Source organism: Balaenoptera musculus, chromosome 1 (genome assembly GCF_009873245.2).
Source record: "Balaenoptera musculus isolate JJ_BM4_2016_0621 chromosome 1, mBalMus1.pri.v3, whole genome shotgun sequence".
NCBI classification, from domain to species: domain Eukaryota; kingdom Metazoa; phylum Chordata; class Mammalia; order Artiodactyla; family Balaenopteridae; genus Balaenoptera; species Balaenoptera musculus.
Window position 1 is genome coordinate 21779418 of NC_045785.1, and position 22304 is coordinate 21801721.

The 22304-nt window shown below is 40.4% G+C and overlaps 1 protein-coding gene across 2 annotated transcripts; it reads right to left on the reverse strand.

Moving 5' to 3' along the window:
- Nucleotides 1–1206: 1206 nt before the first annotated feature.
- Nucleotides 1207–19647, reverse strand: RPA2 (replication protein A2). 2 transcript variants are annotated; one of them, XM_036830757.1, is made up of 9 exons: nt 19369–19647; nt 19022–19128; nt 15219–15320; nt 14104–14217; nt 8588–8662; nt 7965–8081; nt 3326–3433; nt 3061–3155; nt 1207–1894 (listed from the first exon to the last, which is right to left on the reverse strand). In XM_036830757.1, exons 1-9 carry the CDS (start codon nt 19376–19378, stop codon nt 1810–1812), a joined length of 813 nt encoding a protein of 270 aa, XP_036686652.1. In that variant the 5' UTR covers nt 19379–19647; the 3' UTR covers nt 1207–1809. The 2 variants fall into 2 exon arrangements, with proteins under 2 accessions (XP_036686652.1, XP_036686642.1); XM_036830747.1 differs by having other exon boundaries at nt 1210–1894; nt 19022–19131; nt 19363–19647.
- Nucleotides 19648–22304: the final 2657 nt, after the last annotated feature.

Sequence of the window (22304 nt, forward strand, 5' to 3'; positions counted from 1 at the left end):
TGGCCCCCGCTTGCCACAACTAGAGAAAGCCCTCGCCCAGAGGCGAGGACCCAGCACAGCCATAAATAAATAAAATAAAATAAAATAAAAACAACAACAACAAAAAAAACCAAATCTATTAATTCACATCGGACACTAATTCTTACTGGCTTTTCTCTAGTTAAATCCAATAAAGTACCACTATTTCCCAAGGAGCCTCATCTCCCACCTGTACACCTAAAGAGATCTTCCTGAGACTAGGCTGGACTCATGGCTTGGCTGTGACACTGGGGATTTCTGAGAACTTGGGTCACAGTGCTGTTCCTGCTGTCTCAACAATGTACCAAGAGAACACTGTATACCTGACATCCCAGGTGACCACAAATATCCAAAATGCAAGTCCCCTGGCTTGAGCAGGTAGAAGCTCTACAGAGGCTGGCGGTTCACTCTGCTGAGCAGTGGCCTTCCTCTGCTCAGCCCCACGGGCCTCCGTAGTGCTCAGAATCCACAGAGCTCCTGTGAGACCGTGTCACTGCCAAGGTGGCAGGGAATTCAGTATCCCTGAGTAGCTACTCTGTGTTACTGGGAATGCTGAATCAGCAAGTGCTGGGACACCAATCTCTTATTTTGCTTTATATTCCTAGTAGCTGACCAATGGGTTGACACAGTAGGTATTCAATAAACACTCGCTGAATTAATGAGTAAGTAGTTTTTGATTGCTAAATCATCGAATTCAAAATCAAAAGAAAAAGTGACTTCCACCCAGAACCACTGCTATTGCCCCCTTGCCCATTTGAGGGCATTAGCATGGTAACTAGAAAGAGAAGTCCACCACCCATAAAAGTATCCTATCATGCATTCCATATTCAAATGTATATGCTTTTTTAAACCTGTTTTTAGCCATTGTTCTTTCTTTTAGGAAACAATCAAGAATGGACATACTTGCAAATGAACATACTGGTTGACTGACTTTTAAGCATCTGCACAGCTCCCCAGATGGGAACTATCCTGCATGTACAGAAAATAACAACCACATTGTTGTTCACTGTCAGAAACCAAGGGGGTGGAGCCTTCTCCACACAGCTGCTGGTAGATCTCATTTAGAAACACAGTTAAAACAGTTATAGAACTTTTATTTGCATGTTACACCTCATTAACTTATCTCAGAATTAGCTGAGATGATAAAGTATTATTACAGTGTAAAAAAATAAGAACATTTTTACAAGCTACTGCAATAGAACTATTTTATTAAACATATGAATGTACTTATTTTGTACAAAATACATATCTTACTCTCTGCCCCATGAAACCACCATTCTAGAACCCCATGCTTATAAAAACACACTTTGGGCAGCAATTATGACAAGGTGAAAGAAAGTGCAATTCTGAAAGTAACAACACATAACCAAAGTGGGGAACAAAAACAGGCAGAGGTTAGTGGGTTTCGTGGCTAGCTCTCTGCTGACAGGCCCTCGTCCTACTCTTAACAGGAAACAATTTAGGAATAAAAACTCCTGTGTATTATTTCAGTAATACCGCCCAACCCTCTTGGTAGCATCCCTCTTCCAATTCCATTTATCCTGATATTGTAACTAATTTGTAACTTCTTTAAGAAATTCCGCCCTGGTTTACATCCCTGTCAGTTGCCCATATCCCTCTGAGCTTCAAAAACACAGAACAGTAGTAAGTTTCAAAAGGAGTCAATTGAAACCTTTTATAGATGAAACCTGCTTCCTAGAAGTCAACCTGCCAAATATATGCACAGCTGGAGACAAGAGATTGCATAAAAAGTCCAGCTGGAAAATATCTCGGGTACCCAATTAGATCCAGTTATTCTGCGTCTGTGGATTTAAAATGATCATCATCCACAGTGGAATAGATGTGTCCCTCGTTGCTTAGAAAATCCACAGCTTGCCTAGAAAGAAAGAAAAAACCAAATGCAGAAGAAAGGAAACTGCCTTTTGGATATGGCTGAATATGTAAACTTCACTCATTTCCCTACTTTCTATCTTAGCTGAGAAGAATTCATGGCCATTTTGCTCACAGAAGGCTCTTGCAGGGAGAAACACCAGTAAAATTACAAAACTGAGGTAATCCATGGAGACAAAGGCTTTAGGGCTGCCTTGGATGCCTCTCCCAAGCTGTGTAAAGCAAAGAAAACAGGACCTCACTTAAATACCAGTCTAAGCAAACTGAAACCAGGATCTAAAGCTATAGTTCCAGTTGCATATAATGTCTCCTAGTATAAACAGCTATATAAAAAAAAATAGCTCCTCACTCATCCACTGACCCTCTCATTCCCCTCCGGGAAATCAAGTTGCAAGAAGGAAAGGAAAGGTCTTTCTAGAAATGGTATGACACCTTCAGATCCTTAAAGGCCCTCAGGGTCAGTGTCAGTAACATATTTAATAAGAGTAACAATTTATAGAGCACCTACTATCGTGACAGACATTCTGCACCTCACCATCACAGAAACTCTAAGATAGGAATTATTATCCTCATCTTATAGGACAGGAAATGGAATCAGACCTGAGTATTCTTTTCTATCGAGACCTAGAATATCAACTGATTGATAGTAACAACTATCACAAACACCATAATACTCAGTTTGTTTGATTAGTTCATTGGAATCAGGAAGCTGCTTCTCTAACAGGTTATCAGGACAAGGATGTTGGAGGGACTGTCTAATGGCTTCAGGTCCAGATAGCCTGAGGAACACTCTCCACAGTGGGGACAGTAACGCCAGTGCAAATGCACACCTGAGGACCAGGAGCTCAGGATCTCATTCCTCCAGACTAAATTCCACAAGAGGTATCTGGTCAATTTTTGCTCAAAATTACATCCCTTCCACATAATGGGACTTAGTATTTGCTGAATGAAAAATGAATGAGTGAAGTGACAGGCAGCACCATCTTTGTGAGTCCTTTTTCTATTCTTCCATGACTGAACAACTTCCCTTTTGTTAGTCAACAGTTTTTTTTTTTTTTAATTTTTTAAACTTACTTCTCATTACCGGGAAATCCTGGTGAGGGGAAATGGGTACAATTCTGGAGCCCTAGTTCACAGAAACCAAATACTCACTTGATTGAGGCTACGGTCATGTGTTGGAGCTGATTCTTGAGATCCTGAAAGTTCAATCCTTCAGGCCTTGGGCAAGCCTTAATCAAATTCAGTACCTGAAGATTCAAATCAGAAAGATTTTAGCAACTACTTTGAATCAGCTCCCCTGTGTAAGCCAGAATCCCTTTATAGGAAAGAAATGAGTCGGGTACTTAGCACCATTAAGGAAGTAACATAATTTACAACTGTCTGTGTCTTGCATGTCTGGAGCCACTCAGCTGTTTACCTGGTTCTGGGCCACAGTGAGGCCATTTGTTGGCATGAAGCTATTCCCACCAAAGTTCCCAGCTTCACCCATTCCTGGATTGCTGATAGGTGCTCTCCCTGCTGAGGGCTGAATTAAGAAATAAGTTTACAACATTAGTAAATTCACCAATTTAAACACAGTCCTTGCTCTTTTAAATAGCTTAATAAGTAGTTTACAAAAAACAATTTAAGCAGAGTTTTTTTTTTTTTTTTGGCTGCGCCACACGGCTTGTGGGATCTTAGTTCCCTGACCAGGGATTGAACCCAGGCCATGTGAAAGCGTGGTTAGAGTCCTAACCACTGGACTGCCAGGGAATTCCCTAAGCAGAGTTTTCCCAATAACAATTGCTTCCCTTGGAAAGGACAGCTATTATCTAATGAGTTCATCGGAAGATAAAGTCATTCTCTGAAGCGTATCATATCAAACAGAGAGAAACGTACTTCCTGGATCCTCCTTTTCTTTTGTGATGTGACAGGAACCAGAGGAAAAATAGCACTGAGAAGAAAATTACTGAGATCTGCTATAGTGGTATCTATCTCTGGTGCTTCAATCATGCAAGCATTTACTGAGCGTCAACTAGGCATGAAGCATTACAAGGAGAGAAAAGGAGACATAGTTCTCATCACCCTCTCTTTTCTTCTTTTTTACCACCAAACTTTTAAAAAATAATAGATTATAGTCACTGTTTACATTTCCCAGCACTATTTGGATTCTCTCCAAATATACCTCTGAAACTGTTCTCACCAAACTTACCAATGCTTATCAACCAACACAGCCAGTAATCCCTTTCAGTCCTCATAACACTTGACCTCTCAGAAGCAGACACTGCTGACCACACCCTTCTTGAAATGTACCCCTCCCTAGGCTTCCTGACACCATATTCTTCTGGTTCTCCAATTAAGTTTCAAACTATACCTTCTCAGTATCCCTTCTCAGCCTCTTTGTCTACCTGTCTTCCAAAAAGCTGATAGTTCCCCCAGGATTTCATCCCAGACCTCCTCCGAGGCCACAAATCCTTGTTCCCAACCATCTACTGAAGACCTCCACTTAGCTATCTCACGCACTTCAAAATAAAGTTCACTACTTTCCTCCCCAAACCTGCTTGCCCTGGTATATTCCATTTCTATTAGTAAGTCCAAGCCCAGTGCTGTAGACCTCGGCCATCTTTGAGTCTCCACTTGCTCACCTCCCCCAGTCTGTCACCACAGCCCATTAATACAACGTTCAGCGGTTCGAATTGGTCCTCATCACCCCTGGTCTCCTGACTGGTGTCTCAGCTGCAAGTCTCTCCTACTCCAACCAACCCTCCTCACTGCTCCAAGTAATAACTTCTGATCATGTCTCTCCTCCACCTAAAAGCTTTCAGCTGGCTCCCCCTGCTTGTGAAAATAATATAAAACTCCTGGACATTCAAGACCTACCACAACTAGACATCAAAGTCTGTATTTTATTCTTGACCACCCCCTTTCAACACAGGGAATTCTTGCCAGTCACACACATGCCTCTGACACGTTATTCCGTGTCTGGAATGCCCCTCCCCTCAGCTGCCTGGGAAACACTTCTCATGCTTCAAAGCCCAACTTAGTTGTCACTGCCTTTGTGAAGACTTCCCTGACATCCCCCAGGCCAAAGTTAGTTGTGTTCTTCCTTCTTGGCTCTCACAGCATTTGGCCCATTCCCTCTCATAGTAGCCATCACACTGTTTGCCTGTCACTTTCCCCCATAAGCCCCTTCAGCTTTGCACAGTGCCTGGTGGGCAGCAGGTGCTCAGTCAATGTTTAATTTATTGAACTGAATAAAGATGACAAAAGATTAAATATGTTAAGTACTCATTACAGGTAAAAGAGCATTGTGGAAGCTCATCAGTGAAATCCCACGCAGTCAAGAGACTCATTCATTCAACAAACGTTCATTAGGACTTCCCTGGTGGCGCAGTGGTTAAGAATCCACCTGCCAGTGCAGGGGACACGGGTTTGAGCCCTGGTCCAGGACGATCCCACATGCCGTGGAGCAACTAAGCCCGCGGGCCACAGCTACTGAGCCTGCGCTCTAGTGCACCTGTGCCACAACTACTGAAGCCCGCGCGCCTAGAGCCTGTGCTCCGCAACAAGAGAAGCCACCACAGTGAGAAGCCCACGCACCGCAACGAAGAGTAGCCCCTGCTCGCCACAACTAGAGAAAGCCCGCGCACAGCAAGGAAGACCCAACGCAGACAAAAAAAAAAAAAAAGTTCATTAAATGCCGATGCTTCGAGGTCATTAAAAAAAAGACACAAAATTCAGTCATGGTCTCTTGTTTTCAAGCTAGATGCCTTCACATTGCTTGCTGGTGAAACAGAAGTCCTATTTTATGATCCAGTAATACTGAACTGAACGCTATTTCTTCCCTGGATACCTCTGCTGAAATGACCTCATGTTCTGCTTCAGGTGCGCCCCTGCTCCCGTATGTGTATTTTAAGACTTGGTTTAGGCATCACCTCCTCCGGGAGGCCCTTCTTGATGTCCAGGTCAGGACAGGAAACTCTCCTCTGTGGTTCCACAGCACCCTGCAGTTGCCACTCCTCACTGCTTTCACTGCTTAAGTGATCTGAACCCTCAACGCTTAAGGCAAACTCTTTGAGGGAAAGGATTATTTTATTTACTCCTCAATATAACTGTCTATACTCACAGCTTCCACCCATCCTCACTTGAAAACCATTTTTATCATAGAACATTTGATACATATGTATAGGTTATGAAGTATAGTCATAAAATAAACACCCTAAACTTTCTACCCAGTCCCATTCTTTTTAACCCACATTTCCCCTATCCGCTGCTGAAGCCTCTCTTCTGAAGATCCACGTTTCCAAATCCGACAGACCTCTCTCATCACCTTACTTGACTTCTAGGCAGCATTCTACAGTTGAACTCCACTCCCTCCTTAAAGTACTCTTTTCAGAATATTCTACAGAATCACATTTCCTGATTTTCCTCCTGCCCAACTGGCAACTTCTTTGACTTTCTCTGGCTCCTGCTGTGCCTCCAGACTCCTAAAGGTTAGTGTCTCAGAGCTTAGGTCTCTTACCTCTTAACTCACCAGATATCTCGTCTCATCCGAGGCTTTAAATACCATCCACACAATGACTCCCAAACGCTCTCTCTCTACCCCTGACCTCTCCTTTGAGTCCCAGCCTTATACAGTCAACCATCCATTCTGGTCTCCATTTGGGTGTCCGACACGTCGCATTTGCTAAGTCCAGAACAGAACTCTGGATTTTACCCTTCAAACCTGCTAGCTTCATCTAGTTACTCAAGCCCCAAACCTAGGAGTTATTTTTGAACCCTCTCTTTTCTTTATATCCTGTATCTAAACCAAAAAGTCCTGTCAGCTCTACCTTCGAAATGTATTAGAATCCAACCACTTCTTACCCAGCTGCTGCTACCATTCCCCAGAATTACTTCTGTTGCTATTGCTGGTGCCTCATAGTCTACTCTCCACACAGCAGCTGAAGTGAGTTTTTGAAAAGGTAAATCAGACCACATCACTTCCCTAGTCAAAACCTTCTAAAGGTTTAGTGTCAATTAGAAAAAAGTAATCCATACTATGGCCTACAAAGCCCTACACGATCGGGGTCTCGCTCCCTTGCCTACATCCCTGCACCACCTCCCCTGTCATTTGCTTCACTCCAGACAGTCTGGCCTTCTTGTTGGTCTCAAGTATGCCAAGCTTGTTCCAGTCTCATGGCTTCTGACTTTTTATTACCGCTGCTTGGAATGTTCTTCTCTCATTTAAAATTATACCATTCTTATTTCCTCCATCACTGTCTTCTCCTACTCTGCTTAATTTCAGAGTACCTATAACTACCTAAAATTATATTTGTTTTCTTGTTGATGGTCCATTTCTCTCAAGAATATAAATTTGAGGGCAGACTCGTTACCCATCTTGTTCACTGCTATATTCCCAGGGCCTAGAATAATGACTGGCATATACTAGGCTCAATAAATTGAATGAATTTATCTTTGTATCCCCAGTGCTTAGCAAAGTGCTTGGCACAGAACAAGATGCAACAGCTCCAGTCCCTCCTACTGTAACCAGTCCTCCACCTTGCCACCGGAATCATCTAAGGGCACTCTAATACTCAGATCAGCAAACCCATTATGTGGTCCTAGATAGACTCGCCAAATTGAATTTGTACCACAGAAAATGTTGAGAAATTTCGATATGAAGCAAGAAATATAATTGCAGGGACAAAATAATGGTGCATAAATTATCCTGTTTAGCCAATAGGTTGGAAGGAAAGCAGCAAAATGCTATCTTAGTTGGGGTTTTTCTCTGAATATGGACTGAAAATCCTGAAGCTAAGAGCTCAGCCGATAATTATGTGTCTACACTTGAAGCTTGTCTTGGCTTCAGCCATCCAAGCCACTGGGGTTAGAGGAACTTGTAATTTTGAGAGGAAAGTGTTTCATCAGGAATAAAGTAACACAGCAAAGCTCATGGAGAAAATTTTTTTTGAGGACTGAATGATGCCTTTCTTGTGGCTCAATCTTCAAAATGTCAAGGAAATCAAAGCCAGAGCACAGAAGCGGTTTATGTTTTTTCAGGGAAGAGAAAAAACGACGAGAATGAAGCTGCTCACCTGGCTGTTGGACTTGCTCAGCATCATGTGTGCATTGACTACTTCCAGAATATGTGTGGTGAACTCATTCATATCCTCCAGGGGCATGATCTTAAAGGCTACCAGACTTTTCTTGTTCTATTAAAATAAAGAGAGAAATGTGAACAAAGAATGAGCACATTCAAGTCAATTTCAGGTCAAAACATTGTGGTTCTTTTCTTGGTTATAGTATTTTACTAAATGAGGAAAATGTGTTATATACTAAAAATTTTTAACTCAGAGTTAATCCAAATACAGTCAATGAAATACAGTCAAAAGAACAAAACTAGCACAGAGATGTTCAATGACTTTCCCAAGGTTATACAACCAGAGTCTAGTCTCCAAATCCAGTGTCCGCCTTCTACACCCAATGAATGGCACAGGTGGCAACTGTAGGCTGAGATCTTGTTCTTTCTCTACCTTTCTGTTTGTTTTATATTGAGGAAACCCATTATTCCTTTTGAAGAAGAAAATAATGAAATAACTTCAATATAACTCCCATTAAATATAGACTTACTAAGTCTTAAGTATCCTAAACTTAGGCATGACCCCAGAAACTGCTTCATGCAGATACATTTTAACTGTTGTTTTTTTCCTGACTTTACCTGAAAAGATCTCAGATGACCAGCCACTTTCACATATGTTTCTGGAGGAACCACAGTGTTTTCACTGCTGGCATCCTAAACAGAAAAAATACAAACACACCACTTAGGTTTTAGTGATGCTGGTGAAAGCCTCTTCAAAATTTCTAAATTATGTACAGAAAGAGAAAGTTACAAAGTAAGAGCTAAAGGATCCTAATGTAGCACTACCTAGTTTGCCCTGCCTTTTAGAATTTAATTTTTTAAAAATAAAACCAGGAATTAGAATAAAAATATCCAAGTTCTATGTTATGCACATCAAACAACAAGCAAACAATTATGGCACTCTCATTCAGTGCTCTTAGGCACACAACTTTCTGGTGGACATACTTATTGGCATAGCAACTTTACTTTTAGAAATTTAAGAAAATAAAGAACATGTATTAAGATTTAGCTTTAATATGGTCAACTAATCTATGACAAAGGAGACAAGGATATACAATGGAGGAAAGACAGTCACTTCAATAAGTGGTGCTGGGAAAACTGCACAGCTCCATGTAAAAGAATGAAATTAGAACACTCCCTAACACCATACACAAAAATAAACTCAAAATGGATTAAAGACCTAAATGTAAAGCCAGACACTATAAAACTCTTAGAGGAAAACATAGCAAGAACTCTCTTTGACATAAAACACAGCAAGATCTTTTTTGATCCACCTCCTAGAGTAATGGAAATAAAAACAAAAATAAACAAATGGGACCTAATGAAACTTAAAAGCTTTTGCAAAGCAAAGGAAACTACAAACAAGACGAAAAGACAACCCTCAGAATGGGAGAAAATATTTGCAAATGAATCAACGGACAAAGGATTAATCTCCAAAATATATAAACAGCTCATGCAGCTTGATATTAAAAGAACAAACAACCCAATCAAAAAATGGGCAGAAGACCTAAATAGACATTTCTCCAAAGATGACATACAGATGGCCAAGAAGCACATGAAAAGCTGCTCAACATCACTAATTATTAGAGAACTGCAAATCAAAACTACAATGAGGCATCACTTCACACCAGTTAGAATGGGCATCATAAGAAAATCTACAAACAACAAATGCTGGAGAGGGTGTGGAGAAAAGGGAACCCTCTTGCACTATTGGTTGGAATGTAAAGTGATACAGCCACTATGGAGAACAGTATGGAAGTTCCTTAAAAAACTAAAAATAGAATTACCATATGACCCAGCAATCCCACTACTGGGCATATACCCTGAGAAGACCATAATTCAAAGACACATGCACCCCAATGTTCACTGCAGCACTATTTACAATAGCCAGGTCATGCAAGCAACCTAAATGCCCACAGACAGACGAATGGATAAAGAAGATGTGGTACATATATACAATGGAATATTACTCAGCCATAAAAAGGAACGAAATTGGGTCATGTGTAGAGATGTAGATATTAACGCGTATATGTGGAACCTAGAAAAATGGTACAGATGAACCGGTTTGCAGGGCAGAAATTGAGACACAGATATAGACAACAAACATATGGACACCAAGGGGGGAGGGTGGCGGGGGGTGGGGGTGGTGGTGTGATGAATTGGGCGATTGGGATTGACATGTATACACTGATGTGTATAAAATGGATAACTAATAAGAACCTGCTGTATAAAAAAATAAAATAAAATTCAAAAATTCAAAAAAAAAAAGATTTCGCTTTAAGAGTATTCATCACAGCATAGTTTTGAATACTAAAACATTTTAAACAACCTACATATCCAACAAAAGGTGCACATTCGTATAATGGGTTAGTTTATACTGTTGCAAATGATAATGCAGAATACTATTCATTGTCTGGAAAGACCTGCTGTGACTCATGGAAAAAAGCTTATTTCCCACATGGGGAAACATATACATCAAAACGTTAACAAAAGTTAACTTGGATAATTATAAATGATTTTAATATTTCTTTTTGGGTTTTCTAGACTATGTACCTATTATTTATAAGAAAAATACATAAGCTGACTCAAAGTTCTTTTTGATTATAAAATACATGACTATAAAAAAACTAGAATATAGGGCTTCCCTGGTGGCGCAGTGGTTGAGAATCTGCCTGCCAATGCAGGGGACACGGGTTCGAGCCCTGGTCCAGGAAGATCCCACATGCCACGGAGCAACTGGGCCCGTGAGCCACAACTACTGAGCCTGCGTGTCTGGAGCCTGTGCTCCTCAACAAGAGAGGCCACAACAGTGAGAGGCCCGCGCACTGCGATGAAGAGTGGCCCCCGCTTGCCGCAACTAGAGAAAGCCGTCGCACAGAAACGAAGACCTAACACACCCAAAACTCAATCAATCAATAAATGAATTTATAAAAAAAAAATTACTATGTACTATTTTAATGCGATTCTAATATGAATTTATGTATAAAAGATAAATGTTCATGGCTAAAACACTGAACAAAGCCCATTACAAAAATGCTTTTATAAAAAAAAAAAAACAAAAAAAAAACTAGAATATAGAATCTATGTGTTTAAAAATAAAAAACACCCCAATTCCCATTATCTGGAGATTATCAACTATTTGCATTTCACTCTACCTATTATTTTACATAGCTGTATCTATACCACAGATAAAACTTTGTATTCTCTCAAAGAACATTTTAAAACAACTTGGAACTAACACAACATTGTAAATCAACTATACTGCAATAAAAATTAAAAACAAACAAACACTTGCAAAAAGTAAAGCTGGATCTATACTTCTCTCCTTTTACCAAAATACATCATTTAATTATAAAAAGACTTAATCATATATAGAGATATAAAAAGAAACCACAGAAATTATAGAAGGAAACATGAATTGAAAAATAATCTGAAACGAGGAAAAGCTTTTCAAAGTCAAAAGACAAACTAGAGAAATCATATAATTATGATAAGAGGTTACTATTTTTCAGGCTCTTGCAAACAAAAATAAATAACCAAACACTCCTGGGGAATCAAAGGACTTAGACAACTATAAATCCCCCCACAAATTAATATTGAATAAAGTTAAAAAAAAAAATCCAATCTCACTAAAACCAAAGAATTACACATAAAAAGTGAGAAAATTCTCAATGACAAGACTATTTTTAAACTATGATACAAAAATTTAAGACTCATAAAACCCACTGTTAGGGTGTGGAGAACTAACGGAGAACTCTCATGCACTAAGTAAATTGGTACCTTTACGGAAGGGAATAAAAAATGTAAAAACGTAAATGTAAGATTAACCAAAAAAGAAAGTAGGAACATGTAATATGTGTATTTCCTCCAGAAAACCTAGTTTAAATTAATCTTAAGGAGATTATCTCAATCATGCAGAGATGTACACAAAGATACTCACCGCTGCATTGTCTATAATAACAAACGATGGAAATAAGCTAAATGTTTCCTGACTGGGTCTATAAGTAAGGGGTGATATATCCTTATGATGGAATAGGCAGTCACCAAAATTGATGATGTAAATCTGTATTTATTGACATTAAGAAATCAGTTCCACTACGTAGTTTAGAGCGAAAAGAGCAGATTACAGAGCAGTTGCATATCATATTATCTTTTAGGTAAAACTGTAAGCATACATCTCATAAATGTACAGATATGCAGAGAGAAACGTCTGAAAGGGTATTTCCCAAAATGCGTTGTAACAGTAGTCATCTTTGGGATGTGGGGTTTCAGGGGATCTTTAAATGTTTATAAGTGAGCACCATACATTTTGCATGAGCATGCAGTATTAGGCATCTCTAGTAACGACCTTCCCCCTCGATGGCAGGGACTGTGTCTTTTGCATTCTTTGTCTACCTGGAACCAAGCAGTCTGGTTCAGAATCAGTACTCCAATAATAACTGTTGAATGAATTCTCCTGTATTTTTCTGAGGTGCAAAAAATAAAGAATGCATAACTATCAAGTTAATTCTTCACAAACGACTTGTGGTTTTTGAAGTGAAAATAGCATACAAAGTATGCATTATCCAAATGTTCTATAAGGAATGTATTTTAAAAACAACATAAAAAACCAAGAGGCCTTCTGCCCAATTAAAAAATAAAAAGGGGGCTTCCCTGGTGGCATAGTGGTTAAGAATCTGCCTGCCAATGCAGGTGACACAGGTTCGATCCCTGGCCCAGGAAGATCCCACATGCTGCGGAGCAACTAAGCCCGTGCACTACAACTACTGAGCCTGTGCTCTAGAGCCCATGAGCCACAACTACTGAGCCCACATGCCACAGCTACTGAATCCCGCGTGCCTAGAGCCCGTGCTCTGCAACAAGAGAAGCCACGACATGAGAAACCTGCGCGTCACAACAAAGAGTAGCCCCCGCTCGCCGCAACTAGATAAAGCCCGCGCACAGCAACAAAGACCCAACACAGCCAAATAAATAAATAAATAAATCTTAAAAAATAAATAAAATAATTAAAAAAAATAAAAAGGGTAAAAAGAATATATTTTCTTTAAGTCTATTTTCTCCATGTTTATACACACACTCATATACATGTTGCTCTGCAAAAATGGGGCCACACCATGCATACTACCTTTAACATGCTCTTTTCCTCTCAACAATTTATGGTAAACACTCCTTTGTGACAATACATACATTTCTACATCATTTGCAGTATTTAAAAAAATTAACCATGATTTAATTAATAATATCCTATTGCTAACATTGAGATTCCTTTTAGTTTTCCATTATTATAAATAATGTGATGATCAACAATCTTACAACTGAATCTTTGCGTGTATCTTTAATTATTCCTTAATGTAAATTTCTGGCAGTGGAGTGCTAGGTCAACATTTCTGTGATGATTTTGATCATTGGCTGATTTTTGAGAAAGGTGATACTCATAACATCAAGGTAGGATGGTATCCACTTCCCCAAACAGTGACAAATCACTCCATAAATTAAGCGCCTACTGCTCTCAATAGAAGTGGACATTGTCATTCTCTTTTCTCCTTTGCCAATTTAATAAGTTAAAATGGTATCTTAATGTTTAGTAAACTTGCTTTTCTTATTGGTGTTGCAATTTGTATTTCATCTATTATGAATTACTTGTGCATTTCTTTGCCCATTTTCCTAAGGTGTGGTTGCTTTTTCCTTTTTGCTTTGTAAGAACTTTCAATAATCGAAAATTTAAAATGTTTGTAATATTTTGCAAAAAATTTTCCCACTAATTTAAATATTTACTCAGGGCCCACTATGTAACTGGCACTGTTCTAGGTGCTAGGGATACAGTGCCAACATAAAAATCCTTGTTCTCACAGAGTTTACGTTCTAGTGTGTCCTGTCACCTGCCCTTTGTTTATAGTATTTTGGGAAGTTTAAAAGATTTTAAATTTTTTATGACATCAAATGTATTGGCCTTTCATGTTAGGGTTTCTGCCTTCGATGTCTTGCTTATGTTTTATTTTTATAATAAGATCCGCCTTTAAAAAGTAAGACTAAAAAAGTTCAACATCTCCAAAGTCCCGAAGTAACCCCACCCTGATTCAAAAACAACTACTTACATCTGTGTCAACCCACTGGCGAACATCCATGGGTGCAGCCGTCATGTCATCTATTTTGTAAACAATGTTGGTTGCAGCCTTCTCTGCATTTCTGATTATCCCCACAATAGTGACCTAGACCAGAAGAAAAAAAAATTTGGTTTTCTTGGAAACCAAAGCAACACTTATGTATTTTTTAAAAAATATTTATTTATTTATTTATTTGGCTGCACTGGGTCTTAGTTGTGGCACGTGGGATCTTTGTTGCAGCATGCAGGATCTTTAGTTGTGGCATGTATGTTCTTAGTTGCGGCATGCAGGATCTAGTTCCCTGACCAGGGATTGAACCTGGGCCCCCTGCATTGGGAGCGTGGAATCTTAACCACTGGACCACCAGGGAAGTCCCTATGTATTTTTTTTCATAAATTTATTTATTTATTTATTTATTTATTTTAGGCTGCATCGGGTCTTCGTTGCTGTGCGCAGGCTCTCTCTAGTTGCAGTGAGCGGGGGCTACTCTTTGTTGCAGTGCGCGGGCTTCTCATTGCAGTGGCTTCTCTCGTTGCGGAGCATGGGCTCTAGGCGCACGGGCTTCAGTAGTTGTGGCTCGCGGGCTCTAGAGCGCAGGCTCAGTAGTTGTGGCGCACAGGCTTAGCTGCTCCACAGCATGTGGGATCTTCTCAGACCAGGGCTCGAACCCGTGTCCCCTGCATTGAGGTGGATTCTTAACCACTGCGCCACCAGGGAAGTCCCCTATGTATTTTTTTTTTTTTTTTTTTTTTTATGGCTGTGTTGGGTCTTCGTTTCTGTGCGAGGGCTTTCTCTAGTTGTGGCAAGTGGGGGCCACTCTTCATTGCGGTGCGCGGGCCTCTCATTATCGCGGCCTCCCTTGTTGCGGAGCACAGGGTCCAGACGCGCAGGCTCAGTAGTTGCGGCTCACGGGCTTAGTTGCTCCGTGGCATGTGGGATCTTCCCAGACCAGGGCTCGAACCCGTGTCCCCTGCATTGGCAGGCAGATTCTCAACCACTGCGCCACCAGGGAAGCCCCTCCCCTATGTATTTTTAAATGATGTTAGTTTTATCTCATTCTTCATTCCTATGATTAAGTGACTCTTCCACAAATTATTTTTACTTACCTGTGAAATCTCAACATTTCCAATTTTGAACACTTCATCAACCAGAGTAGCAGAAAGCAGCTGAGATATGGTACAGGGTACAATATGCTGAGCTCGGGCTCTCTGAAAAAAAAGTATGCATACATTCAATTAAGAAAATAATAACTACTGTTCATTTAGCACCTGCTATGTGCCAAGCACTTTACATATATTATAACATTGAATCTTCAAAATGCACCTCATTATCCCTACTTCACAGAGATGAACACCGAGGTTATATAGCTAACAAATGCCACACTTTAGATTTCAAACCCAGGCTTGTCTGACTCCAAAGCTCCTGATGAATGGATAAGTTTGTGCGGTACTAGGGATCACCAAAATGAGTAGGCCAGAGTGCAAACAGCATAAGGAAGATGACCTGCTTCTGGAACAGACTTTTAAAAGGAAACCCCACCTTTAGGAGCTGGTTTTTTATCACAGATGAGATGGTACTCAGAAGGGGTTTGAGAGATGGCCAGCAGAGACAGAACATTGGAGTTGTTCTAACTCTCATGATAAAATATAACAGAAAGTTAGAGGTATACCTTTAGGATAGATGTTCTGACAATCAAATGTGAGTATGGGGAAAATGGGATAAGGGCTTGGCCACACTGGACATCTTAAAGGAAAGGGACAGGAGGTGATGGGCAGAAGAGGACACCCAAATCACATCCAGAAGCAGCCTAACACCAGCATAAATTCTTATTTTTGCCTACCGCTGGGCAGAGGTTGTTTGGGGGACATAAAGATGAGTAAAATGGAATAGGATTTGCCTTCAACATACTCCTAACTTAGGGGAGGTAAAAATGTAAATAACGAGCCTGATCTTGATACACTATAGAATGAGATGCTCTATGTAGGATCTCGGAAATATTTTTGGCACTTTCAAGAAGAGGGAGCATTTAGGCTGGACCCTGAAGCACAAGAATTTTGACAGTGAAAAAATAGTGGGTAAGGAATATGCATTATAGGCTGAGGGCAAACATGCACTCTCATAGACTCTTACAGGGACCATGTACAAGATGGAAAAAGCATGGTGGATTAAAGATTACGGTTCTTCCTGTTGGAGATCAACAGGATGTAACCCGGTAACTGTTCCACATGTAAGACTGAACATAGTAGACTCTTGGTCTTCATGGATTTAGCAGTTGAAGCTTATCCCTGAAGGTCCATGATACTAGCAACATTTCACTTTGCTGAAGCATAATTTTGAATGGTGAGTATTGCCAGGATGGTAGAAAGTAAGCCCAGCCAACTACCAGCACACATGTCGCAACAGGCAGCAGCCAAGCTTGAGGGTAAAGATGATGGCTCTACCACTCAGGAGCAGTGTGCTCTTGGTCACATTTCTCTATTCATCTGTACCTCAGTTTCCTCACCTATAAAACTAGGAATAATAAAATCATTAAAAATCATTATGAAAATTAAATATATGGTGAAGTACCTAGAATAACCGGCACACTGTAAGCACTCAATAAACATTAGGAATTATTAGGTCAGCTATTGTTCCTCACTCTTTATATCTGCAATAGCTTTTAACAAGGATGTAAACGAATCAACTGTGTTTTTCAATTTTACTTCATAGTATTTTATAAGTGAAGTTATATGCTATATTAGTATTTATATATTTAAAATTTGCTGAGGTCCCAGGATTTAGCTCTCATAATCTACTATATCGTTTTCACCTATCACACCTGAGATTTTCGCTGTATCTTCAGCATAAGAAAACTAAGAGCTACTGTGGTAACAGCAGCAAGAATATTGGCTTTGGAGCCAGAAAGTCCTATAGACCTGTGTTCAAATCCCAGCTCCACAGCCCTGGACACACCACCACCTATTCTATAAAATAAGGATATCTACCTTTTGAGTTGTAAATGAAATATATAATGTATATGAAAATGCTAATCCCAAGCTCCACATGTAGTAGGTATTCAATAAATATTATTACTCCTCAGGGAAAAAAGTTACAGATGGGTAATTATTGAGGTGTTAGTAAATACCTTCAAATTCATCTCAAATCACAGCGAGTTCTTGTTTTTTAATGAGCACCTATTATGTGCCAGGAACTGATCACAAAGAGTTTCCAGTTTGTTCCAAACAGATTCACAGAGAGGGTGTAAGCACAAGTACTGATATGTTTAATTTCGAAAAAATTCTTTTCTAGCTGACTATGAACCACTGGCTACTCTGACAGTACTATAAAAAAACCACCATTTTTAAAGGCAAAATACGGTCAGTATTAGAAAGTTCACATGATTCAATCAAATATAACAGGTTTATAGTCGACAGGAAACATTTTAGATAGAGTGTTTATCTAATTTACTGTGGAAAAGGCACTAGATTTAAATATAAAAAGACCTGGGTTTGAAACTCCAGTTTATAACCATCATTGTTCTCCGAAAAGCAATCTTAATACACAGCCCCAGGTAGGGATACTGAGATTAAGAATTCTAACAACCAGAATGAAGAAAAATAGTTAAGATAAAGGAGAAAAGATGAGAACCAATGATCTATCTTTTGTTTTTTCCTTTACAGCCTCAAGGAAGACAAAGTTAGAGGACCTGGAGTCCCCTCTGGTCTTCCTGGGAAAAAGAAAATTACAATAGACAGAAGCTGCTCATCAGATTTTGGATTTGTGCAGCATCATGTGTGGACTGTCTAACTAGCTATGCAAGCTCAGGTGTCCCTTAATCTCCCTGAGTCTCTGTTGTGCAATGCAGTAAATAATAAATAACTCACAGGATTATATAAAATAATCATATGGAAAATATAAAGCAATGCCCAAATGTATGGGAATTATCAATGGATTTTTTCCCACTGACACATCCTTGTGGATTAACAGTTTAGGTAAAAGCTTATCAACCTGGATATAAAACACAGAACCTACTAATACTGAGTCTTAACACCAAATCCTGTATTTTTTAAAGGATGAAATCAACAGCAGCTATTAAATTGAAACTCATTTCTGAAAGAGTGAATAGCAAGCATTTGGACAGCTTTTTACAGATCACTTTCCTATACATTACCTCATTTATCAATTCTCAGAACCACCCTGGGACATGAGTAGTACTAGTACTATTATCAGATGAGAAAAATCAAGGGCCACCAAAACCAACGGTGCAAGCTGCTTCGCTAAACTCACACCACCAGTTAAGAGGCAAAGTTGATTCTGGACACCATGTATTCTGGCTCCAATGCTCAGGTTCTTTTTAATAATACTCTCTGCGACCATTTACTGAAAGCAACTCTGGGGCAGGTGTAATTATATATATCATAATATTAAGTCTCACAACAACCTTGTAAGGTATCTGTTATTAATCCCATTTAGTAGGTGCCAAACAGATTTCCAAGAAGGTATCATTTGTCTAATGATACCCTGCAAGGAGTGTCAGAGCAATGGTGGATCATAGACCCACTAGACTTCAAAGACCATGTTCTTTCCACCGCATTAGAGCACCTCACTACATTTCATTTAAAAACGACTTCCAATACATGAAGAATGTAAACTAGGCTCTAGAAACAAGTTCACTTTTCCCACAAGGTTGATTCATTAGTTCTATTGGTAAATTTCAAAATAAAGCCAAGGAAACAATGGATGCAAAATTAGGGGAATTTCATTTTTCAAAATTACAGCACTCAATTATAAGATTCGGTAAGATAATAACTGACAATTATCGTATCAGCTCAAGTTTAACACCCTTCCTTCATCGCATAAATTTTCTCTCACAGATGAGTCAGTAGCTTCCGGACAGTATAAGATAAAACGAAGTACGCTTTCAACCTACAGATTTCTTTTCGGCCTGGGAAGGTGTCGGTGATCCAAAGCCCCCAGGGGACTGTGTGTAGCTTCCGGCTCCCCCAAAAGAGGAACTGCTATAGCTTTCAAATCCACCTGGTTTTAAACAACAGCGGTATTAATACCTGTTCCGCCCTCCAAGCCTCTGAAAAATCCACAGGACCCACCAGACTTCACCCTAGCCACTTCCAGCGTCTCCCTAACCTTCCCCCGACCCCGCACGCCCCCGCGGCCGGCCCCCACCCCTCCCCCACCCCCGCCGCCACAGGCCTCTCCCACCCAGCCCCTTGCTAAATCCTTCTTGCGAGTCTCATAATCCGCCCCACTCATCATTACTGGTCCACATCTTCGTCACGATTCCCTCAGGAAAGAGTTCCAGAAGGTTCCGGCCTGGTGGGTTCCCCTAACCGCCTCCGGACGCTGCGGCGGCCGCTCCGCTATATCTACTTTTCGCAGGAGCCACAAACTCCTTCCCGCGAAAGACGGAGCCAGTCAGCAGCCAGAACTCTTCTCGCTTCAGCCAATCAGTGCTCACGAATCTTACGCCTTTTCCCGTCTTCTCCAGCCGCGCTCCTGAAAATGCGCACTCTGCTCCCGGGAGGGTCGGAAGCCTCTGCGGCCATCGTTACTAAGGGCAAAATAGACTGCGCAAGCGGAAGTGAGGCTGAGGGACGCTGTGATAGGACGGTGTCTCAAAAAAATAACTAACGCATCTCAGGCCGTGTAATCCCACCCCCGTGACACCTTACATCACTTCCTTTGTACGGCCTCCTCCTGTTCCCGCCAAACTCTTACCAAGCGACGCGTTAATCTAAAGGGTTGTAGTAGAATTCCTGCTTCCGCATCTGGGCCTGGCGATCACGCAGCTTTTGCGCACCCGGGGAAGTCACCGTAGTGGCTTCACGGCACCTCGTGGAGTTGCATGTTCTTTTCCTTAAAAAGCCAAGTTCAGTTCTTTTATTGCCACCTCCTCGTCCTGATTTTCCCCAGTGAGGCTATGAGAAACCTACACCGTCTTTTCCAGGATGGCAGAAGATCTGAGAATGACATCCACCCAACCTGTTCCTCACCCCGCTCTAATCCAGTTTCGCATCCTCGGTTGCTTCAAGTATTCTTCATATAACACAGTTGTGTCCCTACTATAGAGAGTGGAACACGTCTGTCAGTTCTTTGCTCTAAATACTATTATATTGTTAGGACTCCTCCTCCCTCCTCCAATTAATTTATTAAAAAAATATTTATTGATGTCTCTTTTGTTCCCAGCTCAGTGCTGGCCACTAGGATTCAATGGTAAATAAGGTAGACATGGTCCCGGGCTTTGGGGCCATTGTATTTCCTTTTGCTAAAACTGCAAGCACTGTTTTTTGTTTTGGCTGCGTTGGGTCTTTGTTGCTGCTGCGCGGGCTTTCTCTAGTTGCGGCGAGTGGGGGCTACTCTTCGTTGTGGTGCTCGGGCTTCTCGTTGCGGTGGCTTCTCTTGCTGCGGAGCACCGGCTCTAGGCGCGCGGGCTCAGTAGCTCCACGACATGTGGGATCTTCCTGGACCAAGGATCGAACCTGTGTCCCCTGCATTGGTAGACAGATTCTTAACCACTGTGCCACCAGGGCAGTCCCTCAGGCACTGTCTTAAATATTTTACATTAATTAACTCAGTCCTGTGAGGTAGGTAAATACTGCTGTTGTCCCCACTTTACAGATGAGAAAACTGAAGCTAAGTTGTGGGAGTCTGTATTGAAGCCCAGGAAGTCTGATTCTATCAACCAGTGTAGTTAGTATACCTTCTTGAACATCCTAGAACTGGGGCACAAACTCACATGACAACTGGGGTCAGGCGGGAAAACTGTAAATATAGTGGATTGGATAATAGAGGGGAATTTTTTTTTAAATTGAAGTATAGTTGATTTACAATTGTGTTATTTTCCGGTGTACAGCAAAGTGATTCAGATATATATATATATATATATATGTTCTTTTTCCTTATAAGTTGTTTTTTAAAATTTAATTTAATTAATTTTTTTATACAGCAGGTTCTTATTAGTTATCCATTTTATACATATTAGTGTATACATGTCAATCCCAATCTCCCAATTCATCACACCACCCCCCCCACCCCCCCCCCCCCCTGTGGCTTTCCCCCCTTGGTGTCCATACGTTTGTTCTCTACATCTGTGTCTCAGTTTCTGCCCTGCAAACCGGTTCATCTGTACCATTTTTCTAGGTTCCACGTATACACGTTAATATACGATACTTGTTTTTCTCTTTCTGACTTACTTGACTCTGTATGACAGTCTCTAGATCCATCCACATCTCTACACATGACCCAATTTCTTTCCTTTTTATGGCTGAGTAATATTCCATAGTATATATGTACCACATCTTCTTTACCCATTCGTCTGTCTATGGGCATTTAGGTTGCTTCCATGACCTGGCTATTGTAAATAGTGCTGCAATGAACACTGGGGTGCATGTGTCTTTTTGAATTATGGTTTTCTCTGGGTATATGCCCAGTAGTGGGATTGATGGGTCATATGGTAATTCTATTTTTAATTTTTTTAAGGAACCTCCATACTGTTCTCCATAGTGGCTGTATCAATTTACATTCCCACCAACAGTGCAAGAGGGTTCCTTTTTCTCCACACCCTCTCCAGCATTTGTTGTTTGTAGATTTTCTGATGATGCCCATTCTAACTGGTGTGAGGTGATACCTCATTGTAGTTTTGATTTGCATTTCTCTAATAATTAGTGATGTTGAGCAGCTTTTCATGTGCTTCTTGGCCATCTGTATGTCTTCTTTGGAGAAATGTCTATTTAGGTCTTCTGCCCATTTTTGGATTGGGTTGTTTTTTTAATATTGAGTTGCATGAGCTGTTTATATATTTTGGAGATTAATCTTTTGTCCGTTGATTCGTTTGCAAATATTTTCTCCCATTCTGAGGGTTGTCTTTTCGTCTTGTTTGTAGTTTCCTTTGCTTTGCAAAAGCTTTTAAGTTTCATTAGGTCCCATTTGTTTATTTTTGACTAGTGTCAGGCAGGAAAGCTGTAAATATAGTGGATTGGATAATGGAGGGGAATTTTTAAAACTTTTTTCTCCACAGTAAGAAAAGCAACCACACAAGCATAATGGTAAATAGCAACTGACATAAAGAATATGGGCTCAGTGTTGCCAGGTCATCTTAAGTTTTTTTAGCAGGTACCAGAAGCCTGCATTTTTATGTAAAAATTTCAGGATTTTGTTTATAAGTAAATTTAAAAATTAAAAGGGACTTCCCTGGT